Genomic DNA, 23,696 nt, shown 5'->3' on the forward strand with positions numbered 1-23,696 from the left:
GCTATTAAGTTACATAATTGCAACTAGATGTTTGTGTTTCTTAAAAATTTTTTCCTGAATTGTACATAACTTTAAGTAATAGTGTTCGTTAATGTTACTTGTATCTGTTGTTGCAGAGCTCCCTTTTACCCTCAAAAGTGTAAACTAAAAATGGAATTATGTATGCCCCATGTAGGTCTTAAAATATTTCTTTTTCAAGCTTAAATTTCTTAGGTTAAAGCTATGATAGAAATAATTTACAAATGGAATTTCAAAGCTATTACCTTATTTAAATCCAATTTAGACTTTAATTCTCTTACTATTGTATGTAGTTTGTCCTTTCTTTTTTTCTTAAGGAAAACTTGGAGTTAGAGAGAATTAGGTCTTCCAGTTCTTACTTTCTCTTACTAAGTTGACTCTGATCAAATTACTTAACATTTCTTGGACTCAATTTCCTCTCCTGAAAAATGGGGATGACAATATTACAATATAGGATATGATTTGCTGATGTGTAGTAAATATTAGATTCATTCCCTCTTCACCCCCTCCACCTTTTTTTTTTTTTTTTTTTTTCCCTCCACCTTTTTTATCCCAGGATCTGAAATGAGTATATGTTGTGACCCGTTGGGTAAGATAGTTGGTCCTAAGCTTTAATCATCTTGCTTTTCATTTCATTTACAGGCGATTAGATTATAGGTATGATCAGAATATTTTAAAAGTATTTATGAAAATCCTCTATTTTTTTCTTGTTGAAGGAAAAGTCTGATCCAAGAGGCTGTTTGTTGTCCTTTTAAGAACCTTTATAGGAAATGTTTGAAGCCATGAAACTAATCCTCATGGACTTGTTAGTCACTGTTATTACCAGTAATTAGAAATTAATTCTATTTTCCTCCTTTCAGCAACTTCTTCAAATAGTGAAGCAGAAAACCAATCAAAATTCAGTGGACACTACTTTGAAGTTTACTTTGAGTGCACTTTGGAACCTCACAGATGAATCTCCAACCACTTGCAGACACTTTATTGAAAATCAAGGGTTGGAACTCTTCATGAGGGTTCTAGAGGTTAGAATGGGAATTTAGCCTACAGTTTTTGACATTCATTTATTGATAGATTTGAGCATTTATTTATTATATTTGGTTCTTTAGTTATAGGTTTCTCGTTCTTTTTACAGTCATTCCCAACTGAGTCATCCATTCAACAGAAAGTCCTAGGACTTTTGGTAAGATATAAGCATTTCCTGCTAATTTCAAGCTGTAATTATTTTCCATCTGAGGTAATACATAGAAAGATGCTACTCTATTTGTAAACACTTAATGACATTAGAAAATATATATAATATAATTAAGTGAAAAAAGCAGACTACAAAACTATATATACATATTAAGATTTTCACCACACTAAAAGGAAAGATATAAATTACATACTTTTTTAAATGTATTTTGGTGTAGTACAAAGCTTCACTGTGAGCATATTTTACTTGTATAATCAGAAAAAAAATGAAAATGAAAAATGTGACATGAAAAATGTCACTAACCTACAAGTGTTCTTAGATTCTATGTTTGGTAATTGATAATTACTGCTTAAACAACTGTTTAACAAATCAGATATTCCATAAATATACTGGATATATGTTAAAGTGAGCCCTCTAGGATTTTTAGACAAAGGTGAAGATCAGATATTTTATCACCTTTAATCACTGCAACAGGAAAAGTACCCATATGGTAAAGCCCATTTCAAAGCAGACCTCTGCTCTTGAGGGATTAGATCACAGGAGGCATAGATTAGTGTTTGTTTTCTAGATGCAGGAGTATGAAAGATGGATTTTTGGGAAAACTGAGGGCTGGCATTTAAGGAAGACTATTTACTGTAGTTTTAGTTATATAAAGCAGAAAATGTAAAACTACCTAAATGCCCAGTAATGGAGAAGTATTAAGTAAATTATAGTATTTGATTGTTTTATTCTGGGTTTGTAGATTATTAGATACACAATTTGACTCAAGTCATTATAAAAGGAAAAAGGGAATTGATTTTAAATATTCAGAGAGATCTTATAGGGCTTAAAAAATGCTTTTTAAAAAAATTTCATGAAGAATACATGCTGGGGACTTCCCTGGTGGTGCACTGGTTAAAAATCCACCTGCCAATGCAGGGGACACGGGTTTGAGCCCTGGTCCGGGAAGATCCCACATGCCGCAGAGCAACTAAGCCTGTGCGCCACAACTACTGAGCCTGCGCTCTAGAGTCCGCACGCCACAACTACTGAAGCCCACATGCCTAGAGCCCATGCTCTGCAACAAGAGAAGCCACCGCAGTGAGAAGCTCGTGCACCTCAATGAAGAGTAGCCCCCGCTTACCTCAACTAGAGAAAGCCCGTGCGCAGCAACAAAGACCCAACACAGCCACAAATAAATAAATAAATAAATATTTTTAAAAAAATAAGAAAAGAATACATGCTTATTGTAGCTAGTGAAACAGTGCAAAATGTATTTAAAAAGTTTAAGGTTTTGTCCCCAACATTTCTTTATTTTCATCTCTGTGAGGTAATTAATATTAATACAACTTGGTGTGCTTCCTTCCATATCTTTCTCCATTACTTTGTGATTGAATTTTTTTCAATAATTTATTTTGAGATATAGATTCTAATTTAATTTTTCATGGTCAGAGAACATACTTTGTATTGAGTCCTTTTGAATTTATTGAGACTTGTGTGTGGCCCAGGATATGGTCTATCCTGGTAAGTCTTCTCTGTGCACTTGATAAGAATGTATATTCTGCTATTGTTAAGAGTGTTCTATAAATGTCAGTTGGGTCTAGTAGGTTGATATTATTCAAGTCTACCACAGGCTTACTGATTTTCTGCCTACTTGTTCTAGCAATTATCATCTTCTATCAGTTTCTGCTTCCTGTATTTTGAAGTTCTGTTATTAGCTTCATAAACAGAATTGCTATGCCCTCTTAATTTTTTTTTCTTTTTAATGATCGATTTTCTTTTTTTTTTAATTAACTAATTAATTTACTTATTTATTTATGGGTGTGTTGGGTCTTCGTTTCTGTGTGAGGGCTTTCTCTAGTTGTGGCAAGCGGGGGCCACTCTTCATCGCGGTGCGCGGGCCTCTCACTGTAGCGGCCTCTCTTGTTGCGGAGCACAGGCTCCAGACGCATAGGCTCAGTAGTTGTGGCTCACGGGCCTAGTCGCTCCACAGCATGTGGGGTCTTCCCAGACCAGGACTCGAGCCTGTGTCCCCTGCATTGGCAGGTAGATTCTCAACCACTGCTCCACCAGGGAAGCCCTATGCCCTCTTAATTAATTGACCCGTTTATCATTATGAAATGACCTGGTATATTCTTTACTTTGAAATCTCCTTTGTCTCCTTAATATAGCTATTCCAGCTTTCTTTTGAATAATGTTACCATGGTTTATCTTTTTCCGTCCTTTTACTTTTAACCTATATTTGTCTTTATATTTAAAGTGTGTTTCTTATAGACAGCATATACTTTGCACCCTGCTTTTTTATCCAATATGAGAATCTCTCCTTTTTATTTGGACTGTTTGGATTATTTACATTTAATGTAATTATTGGTGTGGTTAGATTTGAATTCATCAACTTGGTATTTGTTTTCTCTTTGTCCTATCTGTTCTTTGTTTTTTCCTCTTTTTCTGCCTTAAAAAAAAGGCTTAATTGAGTATTTTTTTATAATTCTGCTTGATCCCCTTTCTTGGTTTATTAGCTATTACTGTAATTTGTTGTGTTAATGATTGTTATGGGTTTATAGTGTACATCTTTAATCACAGTCTCCCTTTAAGAGGTTTTATATAATTTCATATAGAGTATAAGAACCTTATAATGGTAGATGTCCATTTCTGCTCTTCTTTCCTTTATGTCATCATTGTCATGCATTTTATTTTATATATGTAATAAACCACATAAACATTTTTTTTAGTATCAGTTATCTTTTAAGGAGATTTAAATAATTTTTAAAAATTTGTATGTTCACCCAAATAGTTACTATTTCTGATGCTCTTCTTTCCTTTGTGTAGATCCACATTTCCAACTGCTCACATTTTCCTTCTACCTAAAAAACATCCTTTAACATATTTCGTAGTGTGGGTCTGCTGCTGATGAATTCTTCAGCTTTTGTATGTCTGCAAACATCTTTATTTATTTAACGTTCATTTTTGAAAGATTTTTTTGCCAGGTGTAGAATTCTAGGTTGACAGTACTTTAAAGGTGTTTGTTACCTTTTTTCTGATTTGCATCTTTCCAGTGAGAAATCTGATGTCATTGTTATCTTTATTCCTCTATATGATTTTTTCCTCTGGCTACTTTTAAGATTTAGGATTAGCAACAACAGTCCTGAGTAATTTGATTATGATGTATTTTAGTGTAATTTACTTAATGCTTCCTGTGTTTGGGATTCATTGAACTTCTTGGTTTATAGTTTTAAAGTTTGAAAAGTTTTTGGCCATTATTTCTTCAAAAAAAAGTTTTGCACCCCCTTCCCCCCAACCCATTGGAGACCTTTGGAGACTTCAATTTCTCATATATTAAGCTGCTTGAAATTCACAACTTATTGGTGCTTTTAAATTTTTCTTTGTTCTATTCTCTATGTACATTTCAGTTTGAATTGTTTCCATTGCTATGCCTTCTAATTCAGTAATTGTTTCTTCTGCAGTGTCTAATCTGCTGTTAATCCCAGCTAGTGTAGTTTTTATCTTTAGACATTGTCATTTTCTCCTCTAGAACTTCATTTTGGGTCTTTTTTATATCTTCCATATTTTTACTTAACTTTTTGAACATATGAAATATATTTGTAATAACTGTTTTACTGTCCTTCTGTGCTAATTTTAACGTCCTTGTTAGTTCTGGGTAAATTTCAAATGATTGATTATTCCCCTCCTTTAGAGTTGCATTTTCCTGCCACTTTGCATGCCAGGTAGTTTTTGATTGGATGCCAAACATTGTGAAATTTACCTTGTTGGATGCTGGATATTTTTATTTTCCTATTAAATATTCTTGAATTTTGTTCTGGGATTAATTGACTTACTTTTAAACAGTTTGATCCTATTTGATCTTGCTTTTTTTTTATTATTAAAAGTTTGCTTTATTTTTCTGTTGAATCAAGTACTACCTCCCAATTACAGTTAGATTTTATGCATTACAAAGGTTAACACAGTTACCATCACCTCACTGACAACCGAATAATAAATCAAACTAGGTCCCAGTGGTTATGTCCACATCTAGGTTGTTAGGGTGATCAGAACTCTTTGTTTGCTTTAGCTTTTAATCCTTGGTTATATCTCCAAATACGAAAGAGCTGAGAGGCTCCTGCTGTCCCAACAAAGAAATTAACAGCAAACAGACTCCAGTTTTGGGGAATAATTACAAGTGAGTATCTTGACCAAATAAACCTTGTAGCCATCAGAACAGCAGATTGGGCTGTGCTGAGTTTTTCTGTAGGTCTGACCATGTCAGCCAATCCAGCACACACCAACCCCCATTTCATAATTGGAGCCCAGAAAAATACTGTTCTGGGACCTGCTGGTTGGTTGTACAATGGCCTCAATTTCTCAGGCAGCAGGAGCTCCACTTTATCAAGTACCCGGTGGTAGGTGGCCTGCAGGCCCCGGGCGCCAGCGGCTGACATTTCTGCAGACGAGTGATCGTGGGCAGCCGGGTGGGGCAGCGAGCGGCCGCGTGCTCATCCCTAGCTGGCAATGAAGGGCAGCTGGTCACTTTCCCCTGCCTCAATGCCTCGTGCCCTCCTCTTCCCCAGGGTGCCCTTCCCGCAGCTCAGCCTGCTCCCCTGTGAACCACCCCGTGGCCCGCGCCCAGAGAAGTTTGTGAGGGTGGAGCTGATCTTGCTTTTATGATATATTAGGAGGATCCAGAGTAGTGCTGAGGCTAAGGCTGATTATTCTGTACTACTGAAACAAGACCTTCCTGAGTACTCTGCTCAATGCCCTGTGAATGAAGAGTTTTTCCAGAATGGATGGTGAGAACAAGCACTATTCCTGGCCCTTTGTGAGTGCTGGGAACTTTTCTCTAATCTTTTTGGTGGCTCTTTTTCTTCCCTCAAATAGTTTTCTCACAGTCATGCTCTGATCAGTACTCTGCTGAATAGAGTGCTACTCCCTGCAGCTCTCCAGATTCTCTCCATGTACATTGTCTTCTCTCTGGTACTGTGTCCTATGAATTGCCTTCGTCTCCCTGGACTCTCAGCTCCATCTCTTCAACTCCATGAGCCCACTGGCCTCTGCTTTTAGTTCTGTATCCCTGTGCCACAGCCTGGAAACTCTCTCAAGGCAGCATCTCACCTTGTTTGTTTTCCATCTCTAAAGGTCACTGTTCTTTATTACCTAATGTCTAGTATCTTGAAAACTGTTGTTTCATGTTGTGTTTTTTCAGTTGTTTTAGAATGGAGAGTAAATCTGGCCCCTTTTAGTCCATCTTGGCCAGAAGCAAGAGTCCTCATCAATCTTTCATTAAATAGATTTAAGAATGAGAAATTTGTCTTTTATACTTAGCCACGTATTTCCCATACTACTCTTTTTTTTTTTTTTTTAACATTTCTTTTAGTGTAGGTAAGCTGGCAATGAATTTTCATTTAGGTTTTGTTTATGTGAAAAAGTCTTTTATTTCGATTTAATTTTCAAAAGATAACATTTTGCTCACTATTGAAGTCCAAGTGGATATTTTTCTGTTGGGTTTTGAGGTTTATAATTTTCATAAATTTGAAAAAATTTTGGCCATTATTTCTTCAAATATATTTTTCTGTACCCTCTCTTATCGCCTCTCTTTCTGAGACTCCAATTACAAGTATGTTAGATTGCTTAAAATTGTGTCAAAAGTCACAGAAGTACTCTGCTGGCTTTTTTGGCAGGTTTTTTTCCTTTTTTCTTTCTGTGTTTTGACTTTGCTGTTTTCTATTACTGTTTTTTAGTTCACTGATTATTTTTTTCCTGCAGCGTATCATCTGCTGTTAATCTCATCCAGTATATTTTTCATTTCAGGTACATGTATATATTATTTCTAGAAGTCGCATTTAGATCTTTTTTATATCTTCATTTTTTTTCTCCTCAGGCTTATATTTTTCTTTCATTCGTATCATATTTGTAACATTTATAATAGCTGTGTTTTTTAATTAATTAATTAATTTTATTTTTTTGGCTGCATTGGGTCTTCGTTGCTGTGCATGGGCTTTCCCTAGTCGCGGTGAGTGGGGGCTACTCTTTGTTGCAGTGCTTGGGCTTCTCATTGCTGTGGCTTCTCTTGTTGCGGAGCATAGGCTCTAGGCATGTGGGCTTCAGTAGTTGTGGCATGCAGCCTCAGTAGTTGTGGCTTGCGGGCTCTAGAGCACAGGCTCAGTAGTTGTGGTGCACGGGTTTAGTTTCTCCGTGGCATGTGGGATCTTCCCGGACCAGGGCTCAAACCCATGTCCCCTGCATTGGCAGGCAGATTCTTAACCAGTGTGCCACCAGGGAAGTCCCTATAATAACTGTTTTAAATCCTTGTCTACTGATTCTACTATCCCTGTCATTTCTGGGTCTGTTTTTATTGATTGACTTTTCTCCTGTTTAAGGATCGTGTTTTTCTGACTCTTTGTATGCCTGGTAATTTTTAATTGGTTGCAGTCATTGTGAAATTTAATTTACTTTGTTGATTAGTACTTTTGTTGTTTTCCTTTAAAGAATCTTGGACTTTGTGCTGGCATTCAGTTAAGCTACTCACAGATCAAGTTGTTCCATTCAAAGCTTATTTACAGGCATACCTCATTTTATGCACTTCACAAATACTGTGTTTTTTACAAATTGAAGGTTCCTGGCAACTCTGTGTCGAACAAGTCTGTTGGCACCATTTTTCCAACAGCATTAACTCACTTTGTGTTTCTGTGTCACATTTTGATAATTCTTGCAACATTTCAGAATTTTTCATTATGATTATATTTGTTATGGTGATCTCTGATCAGTGATGTTTGACGTTACTACTGTCACTTGCTGAAGGGCTCAGATAATGGTTAGAATTTTTTAGCAATAAATATTTTTTAATTAAGGTATTTACATTGTTTTTTTTAAGACATTATGCTTTTGCACACTTAATAGACTACAATATAGTATAAACATAACTTTTTATGCACTGGAAACCAAGAAATTTGTGTGGCTCACTTGATTGCAATATTTGCTTTATTGTGGTTGTCTGAAATCAAAGCCACAGTATCTCCAAGATATGCCTATATTTGCTTTGTTAAAGTGGCTTCAGATCAGCCTTTACCCTACTACTTTATCCTAGTTACCCCACTACTATCAAATGTTTTGTTTATTATGAGATCTCTTCACTCTGGCTGGTGAGAATGTGAACTATTCCTAACCCTGCGTGACTTTGGGATTTGTTCACGTACTGCTTTCTGGTGGTTCTTTCCCTGGCCTCATGGAGTTTCTCTCCGTATCAGTACTCAGCTAAAGATTTTAGGGGATCTCTTTCTCTTTCTTTGGAACTTTTTCCTCTACATTGCTCTGTTCTACAAATTTTTGCTGCCTTGGCCACCCTGAAGACTGATCTCTGTCTCCTCAACTCAGCAAAACTGCCAACTCTTTAGGTTCCCCTTATATGCGTAGCAATCTAGAAACTGCCCCATTTGAATATCTTCTCTCAGGGATCACATTCCTGTATAGCTAGTTGTCTGCTGTCTGAAAACAGTTCTCTCATATATTTTGTCTGATTTTCCAGTAACTTGTTTATGGCAAGAAAGAATGGCCATAATTCTTTTGATGCTCTATTCCAAATCTTTCCTTATCTGTTGTTTTTTGTTTTAATGGTGCTGTCTTTTGCATTTTCGTGTGTATGTGTACGTGTGTGTGTTTAACTTTTTAAAATCAGGTACTATCTTATATTACATGAGGTTCTTGGGAGAGTCTAATTTTCTACTGTATTTGATGATTTCACTCATTATGGATTGTTTTCATTGTGAATTGTAATTTATCACCATCTGTGGGGCTTTGAGTACAAAGTGTGTCCTTCTCAGAGGGTCTTTATATTTCTTTCTATCAAGCTTCCCCAAGCTTGAAGGAGACAGAGGACTATCTTTTTTTAATTTGTTTATTTTAAAAGGCATATATATCTTTCCTTTTCTTGTCACTATAAAATGATACATGCTGTGTTAAAAAACATAAATAAGGAAGAGTATAAAAAATGAATGTGAGGGCTTCACTGGTGGTGCAGTGGATAAGAATCTGCCTGCCAATGCAGGGGACACAGCTTCAATCCCCGGTCCGGGAAGATCCCACATGCCGCGGAGCAACTAAGCCTGTGCGCCACAACTACTGAGCCTGTGCTCTAGAGCCCGCGAGCCGCAACTACTGAAGCCCGCGTGCCACAACTACTGAAGCCCGTGTGCCTAGAGCCCATGCTCCACAAGAGAAGCCACCACAATGAGAAGCCCGAGCACCACAACGAAGAGTAGCCCCTGCTCGCCGCAACTAGAGAAAGCCCGCATGCAGCAACGAAGACCCAACGCAGCCAAAAATAAATAAATTAATTAATTTTAGAAAAATGAATGTGAAATGCCTTTTCTTGTTTGAATATGTGAGATTAGAGAGGGGCATAGGAGACATTGATCTATCACTAATGCTGATTGAAAGGTACAGGATCATACACATTCATGTAGTGAGTAAAGTTACACTTGTCCCTTCCATCCTCTCTCTTCCATGATTGGAAAAGAAAACTTGTTAGTTGTTACAGAGAATACATTTGGACACGATAGCTTTCATTTTCATTTGTTATAGAATGACTTAAGCTAGGGAGTGAATAGTTTCTTACCAACGAAAAGGCCAGGGTTTTTGGTTCCTAAGAAATGGAATCAATGTGTTAGGAAGAGAATTATGATTTCATAGTAGATCAAATGAAGTTTTAAGAATGAGGATTAGGGACTTCCCTGGTGGTCCAGTGGTTAAGAATCTGCCTTCCAGTGCATGGGATACAGGTTCGATCCCTGGTCGGGGAACTAGGATCCCACATGCCATGGGACAACTAAGCCCATGCGCCACAACTACTGAGCTCGCGCGCCTCAATGAGAGAGCCCGCATGCTGCAAACTACAGAGCCCACGCACTCTGGAGCCTGCACCCCACAGCTACAGAGCCCACGTGCTCTGGAGCCCGCGTGCCGCAACTAGAGAGCCCGTGCACTGCAACTACTGAGCCCACTCACCAGAACTAGAGAGAGATGCCTAGGCGCTGCAACAAAGAGCCCGTACGCCACAATGAAAGATCCCACGTGCCTCAATGAAGATCCTGCATGCTGCAACTAAAACCTGACACAGCCAAAAATAAATAAATTAATTAATTAAATGTAAAAAAAAAAAAAAAAAGAATGAGGATTAATCTTCAGAGTAGTGAGATAAGTTGAATCTTAGATTGTTTTGGAGAAGATCAAGCACAATCTAAATTGGCCAGAGCCCAGGTTACTTCTTTTTTATGTATCTGTGTCAATCCACTCTTTTACTGAGGTGTAATGCTTTGAAAGTTCTTGCCTTGTATTAGTTCCAATCTCTGGCCCTTACTTTTGCCCTTGCATGTCTATTAAAACCCAGTTCTCTTGCCCCTGCAGGCCAGTGATAGCCTGTTATGCTCTAGTTTGATTCCCTGTTTACATTTTGTCCCACCAAAAAAGTTACATATTTAAAGTTTGTTTGCCAGTTTTTACCCAGCACTGCTAGATATTTTATAGCAGGAAATTTTTAGGTTATCTAGTTTACTATTTTACCTGAAACGGAACTCGCTACTGTTTCTTTATTATTTTATTGTTTGGGGAGGAGAGGAATAAAATCACCTGTAATCCCACTGTGCTAACATAGCAACAATATTCGCTTTTGTCCATACATATTTAAATCATTGCAGTGTCATTTAGCCATTTATTATACATATTATTTTAATTTTTATATCTTCTTTTTTTTCCAGAACAATATAGCTGAAGTACAAGAATTGCATTCTGAATTAATGTGGAAGGATTTTATAGACCACATCAGTAGCCTTCTACATAGTGTTGAAGTGGAAGTCAGTTACTTTGCAGCTGGGATTATTGCCCACTTAATATCTAGAGGAGAACAAGCTTGGACATTGAGTCGTACCCAGAGGAATTCTCTTCTGGATGATCTGGTACGGTAATTTGGTGTATTTTGGAAGCATGCAAACAACATTCATAATGGTGAGACTGTCAAACCCTCATAATGCAATGCTAAATAAATATTGTAACCCTTTCTTGTGTGCTTTGTGTCTTTCAGCATTCAGCGATTTTGAAATGGCCAACTCCAGAGTGTGAGATGGTAGCATACAGGTAACTAGCAAGATAATTAATATTAAGCCGGTAATCTAGTCATTTTGCTTGTGTAGAAATCATTCCTATTAGATGTAGATTTTACCCTTTGGCATCTATCTTCGTACTGGCTTTAAAATAAAGTATTTTTAATTTATTTTGCTACCTATCATTCATCAGTCCTTCCTTCATTCTACATTTATTGAAAACAGGTGCCAAGGTCTTGTTCTATGCTCTTGAAATTCAAAGATGAGTAAGATATAGTGCCTCCATACAAGAACTTTACAGTCTAGTGATGGAAACCAATTGTAAATCAGAAATAATTCACTCCTATGCTAGTTATGTACATAGAATGCTCTGAACGTGCACTGGAAAATGGTAAAAAGCTTCCAGAGGAAGTAGATTGTGAGCTGAGTTTTGAGAGATCATTAAGTAGATACAGAAGATTTAGGAAGAGTATTAATGCAAGGAGGTCTAAAACGAGAACACATTTAGAGAACTAGAAGTAGCACCTGATTTGTTCAGGGAAACAGTTTATAATAATTTATTAAAGGGCATACTGGATTCTAACTCTATTTATGACAGTTAGGTGACTTGATAGATAAGTTGCTAATATACCAGAAATATTCCAGATTGCTGCATAAATATTATTATTGCAACTTATTTTGTTGTCTACTTTATAAATGCTGATGCTGCCAACACTTTTGATTCCAACTTATGTTCTATACATTTTTGGGCAGAAAACTTGTAGAAATAGAAAGACTAATTCTAGAGCTCCGTCATGGTGGTGTTCTGGTTAGTTATCAACTAACTTCTCCTTATCTAAGTTTCCAAACCAAAGTCTGCTATTCTTCAAATGTGTATCTTCAAGACCAACAGGTGCTTTTGAGAAAAAGTATGTTGTTCTGATCGCCTTCCATCTTCTGTACCAAGACTTTTGTCTGAATATACTCGTTTATCAAATGGCTAAGACAAAGAAAAGATGTTCTATAGAAGCTCATTTATATTATATAGTTTAAAAATAACAGGATGAAATTTCTGGAGCAAAAAGCTCAGGAAGCATTGCTTTAGAAAATGACACTAAGTATAGGATGTAATTTATATTCTTTTCTTTTGAACTTTTAGGTCCTTTAATCCATTTTTCCCATTACTTGGCTGTTTCACAACACCAGGAGTCCAGCTATGGGCAGTTTGGGCCATGCAGCATGTCTGCAGCAAGAATCGTATGTACCGAAAAGAGAACTGTGTTTTTCTTTTTCAAGTGAAATTCTCCTTGCACAGGAAAGCCATTTCTAAATTGTGTTTGATTTTTAAGGACACAGACTTTTAAAAATACAGTGTAAGAGAATCTTAAGTTATGAACTAAGTTTATACTTTCAGAATGAGCTTGGCAATATTAGAAATCAATGACAGTAGTGAATGAGACTTACACTGTTCTAAGAAAGAACTTCAGAAATCTTCATAGGAGTTTCTTGAGTCTTAGGCTGTGCATGCCTAGGGTGAGACTTCCGGAGGCCTGAGAGAGAACAAATACCAAGGAGCTGCTAACTGAACAACACATGGAGCTTACACAGGTTAGAAAATATTCAAATTCCAAACAGTGGAAAGAACTTGGTACCCAGGACATTCACTACAGATGCCAGAAAAGATTAAACTAGCCCTAAATTAAAGGTTTCTCTAAGGCAACCCTGTGAAGCTTAAAAGCAAGTCTTGAAATGATCAAGCTGCTCTGCAAGTAAACTGTCAGGGAAAAACTAAGCACTCTTTTAAAACAGACAACAAAATCTATACACTCAACAACATGTTTAGTTATATGGTAAGAGCTGCTAGATGAAAGATGAAGCAGAAAAATATGACCCATAACCAGGAGAAAAATTAGACAATTGAAACAGACCCAGAAATGGTAGTAATGATGGAATTAGCAGGAAAAAAATTTGAACTTTTTTTATAGATATGATCCAAGATTTTAAAGAAAACATGAAATTAAGAGGGGAAAAGTAATGTTTAAAAAAACTAAAATTTGACATGAAAAATATTTGGGTGAGCTTAAAAGTAGATACAAATAAGAAGAGGTTGGTGAAATTGAATACACAGCAATAGAAAATATCCAAACTGAAAGAAAGCTGGTTTAAAAAAAATTAGAAAGCAAGAACACCAGAATTATCCTGATATCAATACCAGGCAAAGACATAAGAAAAGAAAATTACTGAACAATATCTCTCATGAGCATAGATGAGGAAATTCTTTTTTTAACAAATGGAACCCGGCAGTATATAAAAAGGACCAAGGAGGTTATTCCAGGAATGCAAAGTTGGTTTAACATTTGAAAATCAATGTGTTTCATCCTATTACCAGACCAGGAAAGAAAAACAATCTGATCATCTCAGTAGATGCAGAAAGAGCATCTAAGGATATCCTACGGCTAACATCAAAATTAATAGTGAAAAATTAAATGTGACTGTTTCCCCTCTAAGATCAGGAACAAGGCAAGGATGTCCAACCTCACTGCTATTGAACATTGTAATGAAGGTTCTGTCCAGTGTGATCAGGAAAGAAACAGAAGGCATCCAGATTGGAAAGAATGAAGTAAAACTGTTTTTATTCACAGGTGACGTGATATCTATGTAGAAAAATCCCATGAAATCTACAAGAGGGCAACTAGACTTAATAAATGAGTTTAGCAAGGTTCCAGGATACAAGATCAATATACACAAATCAGTTGCACTTCTTTATATTAGCCGCAACCAATGTAAATGAAAAAATGACATATACAGTTTTACCAAAAACTATGAAATACTTAAGGATATATCTGACAAAGATGCGCAAGACCTGTACACTGAGAAAAACAAAGCATTGCTGAGAGACATTAGAGAAGGGCTAACCAAATAGAAGGACAGCACTTATGAGTTAGAAGTTACTGTTGTTAAAATGGCAATTCTCTCCAAATGTATTGTAGATTTATATAGTCCCATTCAAAATCTTAGCAGTCTTAGCAGAAGAGAAATTCACAGGCTGATTCTAAAATTCATACAGAAATGCAAAGGACCTAGAATATTGAAACAACTTAGAAAAACGAAGAACAAAATTGGAGGAGTTATACTACCTGACTTAAAGACATACTATAGAGCTACAGTAATCAAGACAGGTGTTTTGTGGCTCCAAATGTGTGTTTTTTCCATACCTCATCAAGCAGTTCTCTAATTCTCAGCAGACACTGACTGAGTGTCCAACAAATTTAACTCAATTCTGACACTGTCTACCTGGAGATAGTGTCAGATCCCACAGGTTAAGGGCTCAATCCCACAATACTGCTGTCCCCACTTGAGATGCCAATCCCAAGTTTATGTTGGTACCTGTGCTTCTGACTGACTAGCTGTAGATCTGAGGTTCCCACGACCCCCCTCCTCTGGTTCAATTAATTTGCTAGAGCAGCTCACAGAACTCAGAAAAACATTTAATTATATTTACCAGTTTATTATAAAGGATGCAGATGAGCAGCCAGATCAAGAGATACCTAGGGCAGGGTTCTGAAGGATTCTGAGCACAGGAGCTTCTGTCCCCATGGAACTAGGCTGTGCCGCCATCCAGGCATGTGAGTGCATTCAGATCCCTTGCCCTGGGAGACATTTTTATATGATTAATGACTGAATGGGACTCTAGTGATGTGGTAGTATCTGTTAACTGTTACAATCATTTTGTTTTAAGGGATCTGTCATCAAAGACCAGAAGATACAATAAGAACTATATTTGGTCTTTGTTCCTGGTTCCTAGCACAGAACTCCTCAAACCTTTATAATTTCCTGAGTGATAGGAGTGTCTTTTGTCATTCATAAGGATCCCCTTTTGACATACGGTAATGAGGTGACAGAGTGGGATGTCTCCCAGGGCAAGGCCACTGAGGTTTGCAGGCTTCTAGTAGATTTTGTAAGGCTCCAAAAGCAGAAGTGGTCTTAGGGTGAAGCCATATATTGCTTTTAAACTAAGAGATAATATCATCTCTTGCTCTGAGCCTTTTTTGATGTGTTAATGTCATATTGAATTTCTCTTATTACATAGCCTATTTATTCATTCCTGTACCCTCAGCTCCTATTCCTCCTTCTCTTCATGTACACTCAAACTTTTCCACCTTTGGAAGGGACATTAATTTTGGCCACTGTGTTGGTGTAGATTGCCGACAGCAATACTAGTCTAGCAAGTGTCTCCCCCTCAGTCCCCTGTCATTCAGATAGGGTAAGATTACATAGGTGCAGAACTAGTGGGCTGTTTTTACCACGAGGCAATATAGTTGCATTCAGTGTTATTCCCAATTTTGCCAGATGGAGTTAAGGCATAACCCAACCCATTAGGCCCTTGGGAATCCTGACAAAAAGATTTTACAACATAGTTACAGTGTCTTGCTTAAGAATCATCCCTGCTTCCAGCATTTGTAGTTGCAGCCCTGGTTCTGTGACCACTGCACCAGGTAGGGGAATTAAAAAACGTTGTGATATGGGGAAGAAGAAGAAGAAAGTATAATCATTATACCAGTATCCTACCTTAGCAAGAATCACATAATCATATCAACATCCTTTCCCACTCCCTCTTCCCCAGGTTCCCCAGAAAAACAGGAGAATATCTAGTGGGGACATTCTTTTTTAAAAAATTATCTATCTATCTATCTAGTTGTGCCGGGTCTTAATTGCAGCTCACCAGCTCCTTGGTTGCAGCTCCAGGGCTTCTTAGTTGCGGCATGTGGGCTCCTTAGTTGTGGCATGCATGTAGGACCTAGTTCCCTGACCAGGGATCAAACCCGGGCCCCCTGCATTGGAAGTGCAGAGTCTTATCCACTGCTCCACCAGGGAAGTCCTTAGTGGGGACATTCTTTTAGCTCCACTCATATTGAGTGTGAGCATACATATACTCGTGAAGGTGTGAAAGCTAGCCCTTCAGGCCTATATCTCCCCCCTCCCTCCCACCTCCGATTTTAGATAACTAATGTTTTAATTGCCCATTCCAATTCTCTATCAAACTATTACTCTGAGGAGGATATCTCTCTGCCCATTGTTGGACACTGTAGGGATAGAAAACGTTTTCCTTGACTCTGGCACTTTGTGCCTCAAAATGCAAGAGGAATATGTCTAGATTCAGTCCATTTCTGCATTGCTGCAGTTCCTCCATATCCACTCATTTCGTGGACTCAGGTGGCCACCTCAAGCAAGCACATTGGGGTATCTGCTTGTCAGTTCCAGTCAGCTTCTGAACATGGAAGAGAATTCTTCTGATGGGCACAGATATGTCCTGCCTTAATGACCAGGTTTCCATTGCCCTTGTATCCACCCACACAGCTAGACCATTGGCCACTGCCCATGAAAAAACCCAAACAGAGGCTTTTACCACTATTCAATTTTTCATCCTTGCTGGGAACACAGCATGCTGTTCAGTCCACAGGGCTGTTTTGGTTTTACCTTTTTCAATCAGAGTGGTGGCCTTCCAAACAGGATGTTGTCTGTTTACCTTGGAACTGCTATCCACAAACCAAGCAGCAGTTTGTTGGTTGTTGGAGAGCTGTTTATAGGGCACTGTCCAAGTGACTATAGAATCTGGCAGCTCCTTGTGCAGTTCCAAAGTCAATCCTAGGGACTGACTAGGGAGAAAGAGGCTCCCTGCGTATGAGTATCTCCTCCTTGCATTCTCCAGGTAGCACGATCCTATATAAACCAATTCCGTTTTATTATGGAACTCCTCTGGGCACTGCCATCCCCAGTAGAGTGTTTCTCTGACATCACTCAAAACGTCTTGGGTATTTCAGGTTTGAAGATCATTTTTTGTCCTTCAGTCATGAGGCTAGCTTCAATTAATGCCAAATAGCAAGGTAGTAAATGCCCCTCAAATGGAAATTCTCAAGTCCAAAGTCCCAGTAATCATCTCTGGTAGGCACTCACAGGCTTTTGCCATAAACCCCAGTCAGTTCTTCACATAGGGCTATGGCACAGAGAATTTGTCCCTGCCAGCACTCCAGCTTCTATTCTACATTGCATTGGCTTGGGCAATCTTACTGGTTCCCATTTAGCATGTCCAATTAACATTGCTTGAAAGGTGGATTTACATGCTTTCTGTTTTATGATGTTAGGTAGTGGAAACATTTCCCAGTCAATAAAATGTTCATCCTCATAATACCATCAGGTAAAAGAAATGTAACCACTTCACATAAAGTCTCTTCAACCATACCAATTCCCCTACAGACTTTTACCTTAGTTCTGTTAACCCTTATATTCCTAACTGTAATCATCCACAGATTTTGATCTTACAGTACTAGATAAGAGAGTGTTCCCCAGCCAGACATAATACTCATTTCCATAAAATATTGAGGCAAAGGAGACACAACTTCTTTACATAAAGTCTGTTTAAACATTCCAACTTTCAGGACTTCCCTGGTGATCCAGTGGTTAAGTATCTGCCTACCAATGCAGGGGACGTGGGTTCAGTCCCTGGTCGGGTAACTAAGATCCCACATGCCTCGGGGCAACTAAGCCCGCAGGCTCTAGAGCCCATGGGCCGTAACTAAGACTTGATGCAGCCAAATAAATACATAAATAAATAAATAAATATTTTTTAAAAAACACTCCCAACTTTCATAATCCTATCAATCCTTACATTATTTTTTTTAACTCTCTAATTGTAGCCCACATCAGGACTTTACCAGGAACTTCTCCACTTCCTGACTAAGTTACTCACTCTTGTGCAAAAGGCTTTAAGTCCCCAGTAAGGAGTCAAGTCAAGGAATCCTGGCCTTTTGTCAATCTTTGCCTTGATTAGATAAAGCAGTTGCTGGTCAGGTTTGAATTCATCTCTAAATTCCATTGGTTGGGACTTCCCTGGTGGCGCAGTGGTTGAGACTCCGTGCCCCCAGTGCAGGGGGCCTGGGTTCGATCCCTGGTTGGGGAACTAGATCCCACATGCATGCTGCAACTGGGAGTTTGCATGCCGCAACTAAGGGGCCTGCCTGCTGCAACTAAGACCCAGCGCAGCCAAATAAATAAATAAATATTTTTTTTAAAAAAACAAACATATAACAAAACTCTTAAAAACGTAAATAAATACAAAAATAAATTCCATTGGTAACTTTTACCATTAGTAACAGATTGCAGCACAGCTGCTACTCCACATCATGGAGTAGCCACCCAAGAACCAAAGGTTCCTTGTCCCTCACCTTTTTATCCTTTCTCTTCCCTAACCACATGTTTCCGTAAGCCAGGACCAGGATAGCAAATCCCACTTCTGACACCAATTCTGATATGTGTTTTTTCCACATCCCACCAAAAAGTTCTCCATTTCTCAGCCGACACTGACTGGGTGTCCTACAAATTTAGTTCAATTCTGACACTATTTACCTGGAGATAGTGTCAGATTCCACAAGTTAAGGGCTCAGTCCCACAAAACTGCCCTCACTTCAGACACCAATTGGAAGTCCAGGCATAAACATAGACAAAGAATGTTCAAAGGACCAGAATAGAGAGTACAGAAACAGACCTATACACATATGGTTGGTTGGTTTTTGACATAAGTTCAAAGCAATTCAATAGAGAAATAATAGTTTTTTCAACAAACAGTACGGCATCAAGTGTATCTCTATCTGCAAAAAAAAAAAAAGAACTTTGATTCATACCTTGTATACAAAAATTAACTCTTGGGACTTCCCTGGTGGTCCATTGGCTAAGACTCCAAGCTCCCAATGCAGGGGGCCCAGGTTTGATCCCTGACTGGAGAAATAGATCCTGCATGCATGCTGCAACTAAGAGTCCACACGCCACAACTAAGAAGCCCACATGCCACAACTAAAGATCCCTCATGCCACAACAAAGATCCTGCATGCCGCACCTAAGACCTGGCACAGCCAAAATAAATAAATAAATAATTTAAAAAATTTTAACTCTTAATTGATCATAAGTCTAAATGCGAAACCAAAAACTATTACAAGAAAATGTGGCAAAATATTTGTAACCTTGTCTTAGGCAGATTTTTTTTTTTTAAACATCTTTATTGGAGTGTAATTGCTTTACAATGGTGTGTTAGTTTCTGCTCTATAACAAAGTGAATCAGCTATACATATACATATATTCCTATATCTCCTCCCTCTTGTGTCTCCCTCCTACCCTCCCTATCTCACCCCTCTAGATGGACACAACACAAAGCATGGAGCTGATCTCCCTGTGCTATGCGGCTGCTTCCCACTAGCTATCTTTTTTGCATTTGGTAGTGTATATATGTCCATGCCACTCTCTCACTTCGTCCCAGCTTACCCTTCCCCCTCCCCATGTCCTAAAGTCCATTCTCTATGTCTGCATCTTTATCCTGTCCTGCCCCTAGGTTCTTCAGAACCACTTTTTTTTTTTTTTTTTAAGATTCCATATATATGTCTTGGCATACGGTATTTGTTTTTCTTTCTGACTTACTTCACTCTGTATGACAGTCTCTAGGTCCATCCACCTCACTACAAATAACTCAGTTTCATTTCTTTTTATGGCTGAGTAATATTCCATTGTATATATGTGCCACATTTTCTTTATCCATTCATCTGTCGATGGACACTTAGGTTGCTTCCATGTCCTGGCTATTGTAAATAGAGCTGCAGTGAACATTGTGATACATGACTCTTTTTGAATTATGATTTTCTCAGGGTATATGCCCAGTAGTGGGATTGCTGGGTCGTATGGTAGTTCTATTTTTAGTTTTTTAAGGAACCTCCATACTGTTCTCCATAGTGGCTGTGTCAATTTACATTGCCACCAACAGTGCAAGAGGGTTCCCTTTACTCCACACCCTCTCCAGCATTTACTGTTTGTAGATTTTTTGATGATGGCCATTCTGACTGATGTGAGGTGATACCTCATTGTAGTTTTGATTTGCATTTCTCTAATGATTAGTGATGTTGAGCGTCCTTTCATGTGTTTGTTGGCAATCTGTATATCTTCTTTGGAGAAATGTCTATTTAGGTCTTCTGCCCATTTTTGGATTGGGTTGTTTGTTTTTTTGATACTGAGCTGCATGAGCTGCTTGTAAATTTTGGAGATTAACCCTTTGTCAGGTGCTTTGTTTGCAAATGTTTTCTCCCATTCTGAGGGTTGTCTTTTCGTCTTGTGTATGGTTTCCTTTGCTGTGCAAAAGCTTTTAAGTTTCATTAGGTCCCATTTGTTTATTTTTGTTTTTACTTCCATTTCTCTAGGAGGTGGGTCAAAAAGGATCTTGCTGTGATTTGTGTCATAGAGTGTTCTGCCTATGTTTTCCTCTAAGAGTTTGATAGTGTCTGGCCTTACATTTATGTCATTAATCCATTTTGAGTTTACTTTTGTGTATGGTGTTAGGGAGTGTTCTAATTTCATTCTTTTACATGTAGCTGTCCAGTTTTCCCAGCACCACTTATTGAAGAGACTGTCTTTTTTCCAGTGTATATTCTTGCCTCCTTTATCAAAGATAAGGTGACCATAGGTGTGTGGGTTTACCTCTGGGCTTTCTATCCTGTTCTACTGATCTATATTTCTGTTTTTGTGCCAGTACCATACTGTCTTGACTATTGTGGCTTTGCAGTATAGTCTGAAGTTCAGGAGCCTGATTCCTCCAGCTCTGTTTTTCTTTCTCAAGATAGCTTTGGCTATTCGGGGTCTTTTGTGTTTCCATACAAATTGTGCAAATTTTTGTTCTAGTTCTGTGAAAAATGCCATTGGTAGTTTGATAGGGATTACATTGAATCTGTAGAATGCTTTGGGTAGTATAGTCATTTTCACAATGTTGATTCTTCCAATCCAAGAACATGATATATCTCTCCATCTGTTTGTGTCATCTTTAATTTCTTTCATCAGTGTCTTATAGTTTTCTGCATACAGGTCTTCAGTCTCCTTAGGTAGGTTTATTCCTAGGTATTTTATTCTTTTTGTTGCAATGGTAAATGGGAGTGTTTCCTTAATTTCTCTTTCAGATTTTTCATCATTAGTGTATAGGAATGCAAGAGATTTCTGTGCATTAATTTTGTATCCTGCTGCTTTACCAAATTCATTGATTAGCTCTAGTAGTTTTCTGGTAGCATGTTTAGGATTCTCTATGTATAGTATCATGTCATGTGCAAACAGTGACAGTTTTACTTCTTCTTTTCCGATTTGGATTCCTTTTATTTCTTTTTCTTCTCTGATTGCTGTGGCTAAAACTTCCAAAACTATGTTGAATAATGGTGAGAGTGGGCAACCTTTTCTTGTTCCTGATCTTAGTGGAAATGGTTTCAGTTTTTCACCATTGAGAATGATGTTGGCTGTGGGTTTGTCATATATGGCCTTTATTATGTTGAGGAAAGTTCCCTGTATGCCTACTTTCTGGAGGGTTTTTATCATAAATGGGTGTTGAATTTTGTCGAAAGCTTTTTCTGCATCTGTTGAGATCAAATTCTTAAATATGCACAAAAGTATGATCTACAAAAGAAAAAACTAGGGACTTCCCTGGAAGTCCAGTGGTTAAGACTCCATACTTCCACTGTAGGGGGTGCGGGTTTGATCCCTGATTGGGGAACTAAGATCCCGCAAGCCACACAGAGCAGCCAAAAAAAAAAAGAAAAAGAAAAACCTGCTAAATTGGATGTGAACAAATCAAACTTAAGGACTTCAGCTTTTTGAAAGACATTGTCAAGAACATGAAAAGTCAGTGCACATACTGGGTCAAAATTTTCAAATCACATGTCTGATAAAGCGTTTGTGTTCAAAATATACCATGTACTCTCAAAACTTAATGATAAGAAAACAATACAAGGAAATGGACAAAAGAGTTGAACAGACTTCTCACCAAAGATTTACAGATGGCAAATAAGCACCTGAAAAGATGCTCAATATCATTAGGATAGATGTATAGATCAATGCAATAGAATTGAGAGTCCAAAAATAACCATGCATCTATGTTTAACTGATTTTTGACAAGGGTGTCAAGACACTTCAGTGGGGAAAGAACAGGTTTTTAAACAAATGGTGCTGGGAAAACTGAGTAGGCACATGTAAAAGAAAGAACTTTGACCCTTACCTCATACCATATACAAAAATTAACTCAAAAATGGATTACAGGCCTAAGTATAAGAACTACATTTACATATACATAAGCATATAAAACTTTTAAAAGAAAACATAGGTATAAATCTTTATGATGTTGGATTAAGCAATGATTTCTTATATAGGATACCAAAAGCATGTGACAAAAGAAAACTAGTCTAATTGGATTTAATAAAAAATTTTAAAACTTCTGTGCTTTGAAGGACACCATCAAGAAAGTGAAAAGACGACTCCCAGAATGGTTGAAAATATTTGCAAATTATATACCTGATGAGAGATTTGTTTTCAGAATATATAAACACAATAGTAAAAAGGAAAATAACCCAGTTTAAAAATTGGCAAAGGATCCAAATAGACATTTCTTCAAAGAAAATATACAAATGGCCAATAAGCACATTAAAAGACGTTCAGGACTTCCCTGGTGGTCCAGTGGTTAAGACTCCACGCTTCCCCTGCAGGGGGCAGGGGTTTGATCCCCGGTCGGGGAACTTAAGATCCTGCATGCCACAGGGCGTGGCCAAAAAAATAAATAAATAAAATAAAAAAAATAAAGATACTGTCATGATGGCAAAAAAAAAAGTTCAGCATCATTAGTCATTAGAAAAATGTAAATTAAAGCCACAATGAGGTGTAAGCCACTTTATACCTGCTAGGAAGGCTGCCTATAATCAAAAAGACGGACAATGACAAGTGTTGATGAGGACATGAAGCAACTTTCTCATTCATTGCTGATGGGAATGAAAAACTATACAACCATTTCAGAAAACAATTTGGTGATTTCTTATAAAGTTAAACATACATTTATGGATGGATCTAGAGACTGTCATACAGAGTGAAGTAAGTCAGAAAGAGAAAAACAAATATCGTATATTAACGCATGTATGTGGAACCTAGAAAAATGGTACAGATGAACCGGTTTGCAGGGCAGAAATTGAGACACAGATGTAGAGAACAAATGTATGGACACCAAGGGGGGAAAGTGGTCGGGGGGAGGATAGGCGTGTGATGAATTGGGAGATTGGGATTGACATGTATACACTGATGTGTATAAAATGGACAACTAATAAGAACCTGCTGTATAAAAAAATAAAATAAAATTTGAAAATAAAATAAAAAAATAAACAAAAATAAACATACATTTAGCATTTGCCCATCATTTTAGGTATTTTCTCAAGATCCAGGAAATGAAAAGTTCCCAAAAAACTTGTGAAAGAATGATTATAGCATTTTTAGTCATTGTAATGAAATGCTCAGGGAGAGAGAACATCCAACAAATGTCCATCAGTACAATAACATTAAAACATGTGACGTACTTAATGCAGTGGAATACTTCTCAGCTTAAAACAACA

At 37.7% G+C, this 23,696-nt stretch overlaps 2 protein-coding genes across 2 annotated transcripts in view; one reads left to right on the forward strand and one right to left on the reverse strand.

Moving 5' to 3' along the window:
• ZYG11B (zyg-11 family member B, cell cycle regulator) overlaps window positions 1-23,696 on the forward strand; it is a 75,598-nt gene that overhangs the window by 45,902 nt on the left and 6,000 nt on the right. The window contains exons 9-13 of the mRNA XM_036858969.1: window positions 879-1,040; window positions 1,151-1,198; window positions 10,933-11,130; window positions 11,256-11,308; window positions 12,413-12,510. Of these exons, the coding sequence (XP_036714864.1) occupies window positions 879-1,040; window positions 1,151-1,198; window positions 10,933-11,130; window positions 11,256-11,308; window positions 12,413-12,510 (559 nt within the window). The remainder of the gene's footprint in view (window positions 1-878; window positions 1,041-1,150; window positions 1,199-10,932; window positions 11,131-11,255; window positions 11,309-12,412; window positions 12,511-23,696) is intronic.
• Window positions 5,197-5,625, reverse strand: LOC118898517 (mitochondrial pyruvate carrier 2-like). The gene has a single exon (XM_036858980.1). It carries the CDS (start codon window positions 5,623-5,625, stop codon window positions 5,236-5,238), a length of 390 nt encoding a protein of 129 aa, XP_036714875.1. The 3' UTR covers window positions 5,197-5,235.

This window comes from Balaenoptera musculus, chromosome 1 (genome assembly GCF_009873245.2).
Source record: "Balaenoptera musculus isolate JJ_BM4_2016_0621 chromosome 1, mBalMus1.pri.v3, whole genome shotgun sequence".
Lineage (NCBI taxonomy): Eukaryota > Metazoa > Chordata > Mammalia > Artiodactyla > Balaenopteridae > Balaenoptera > Balaenoptera musculus.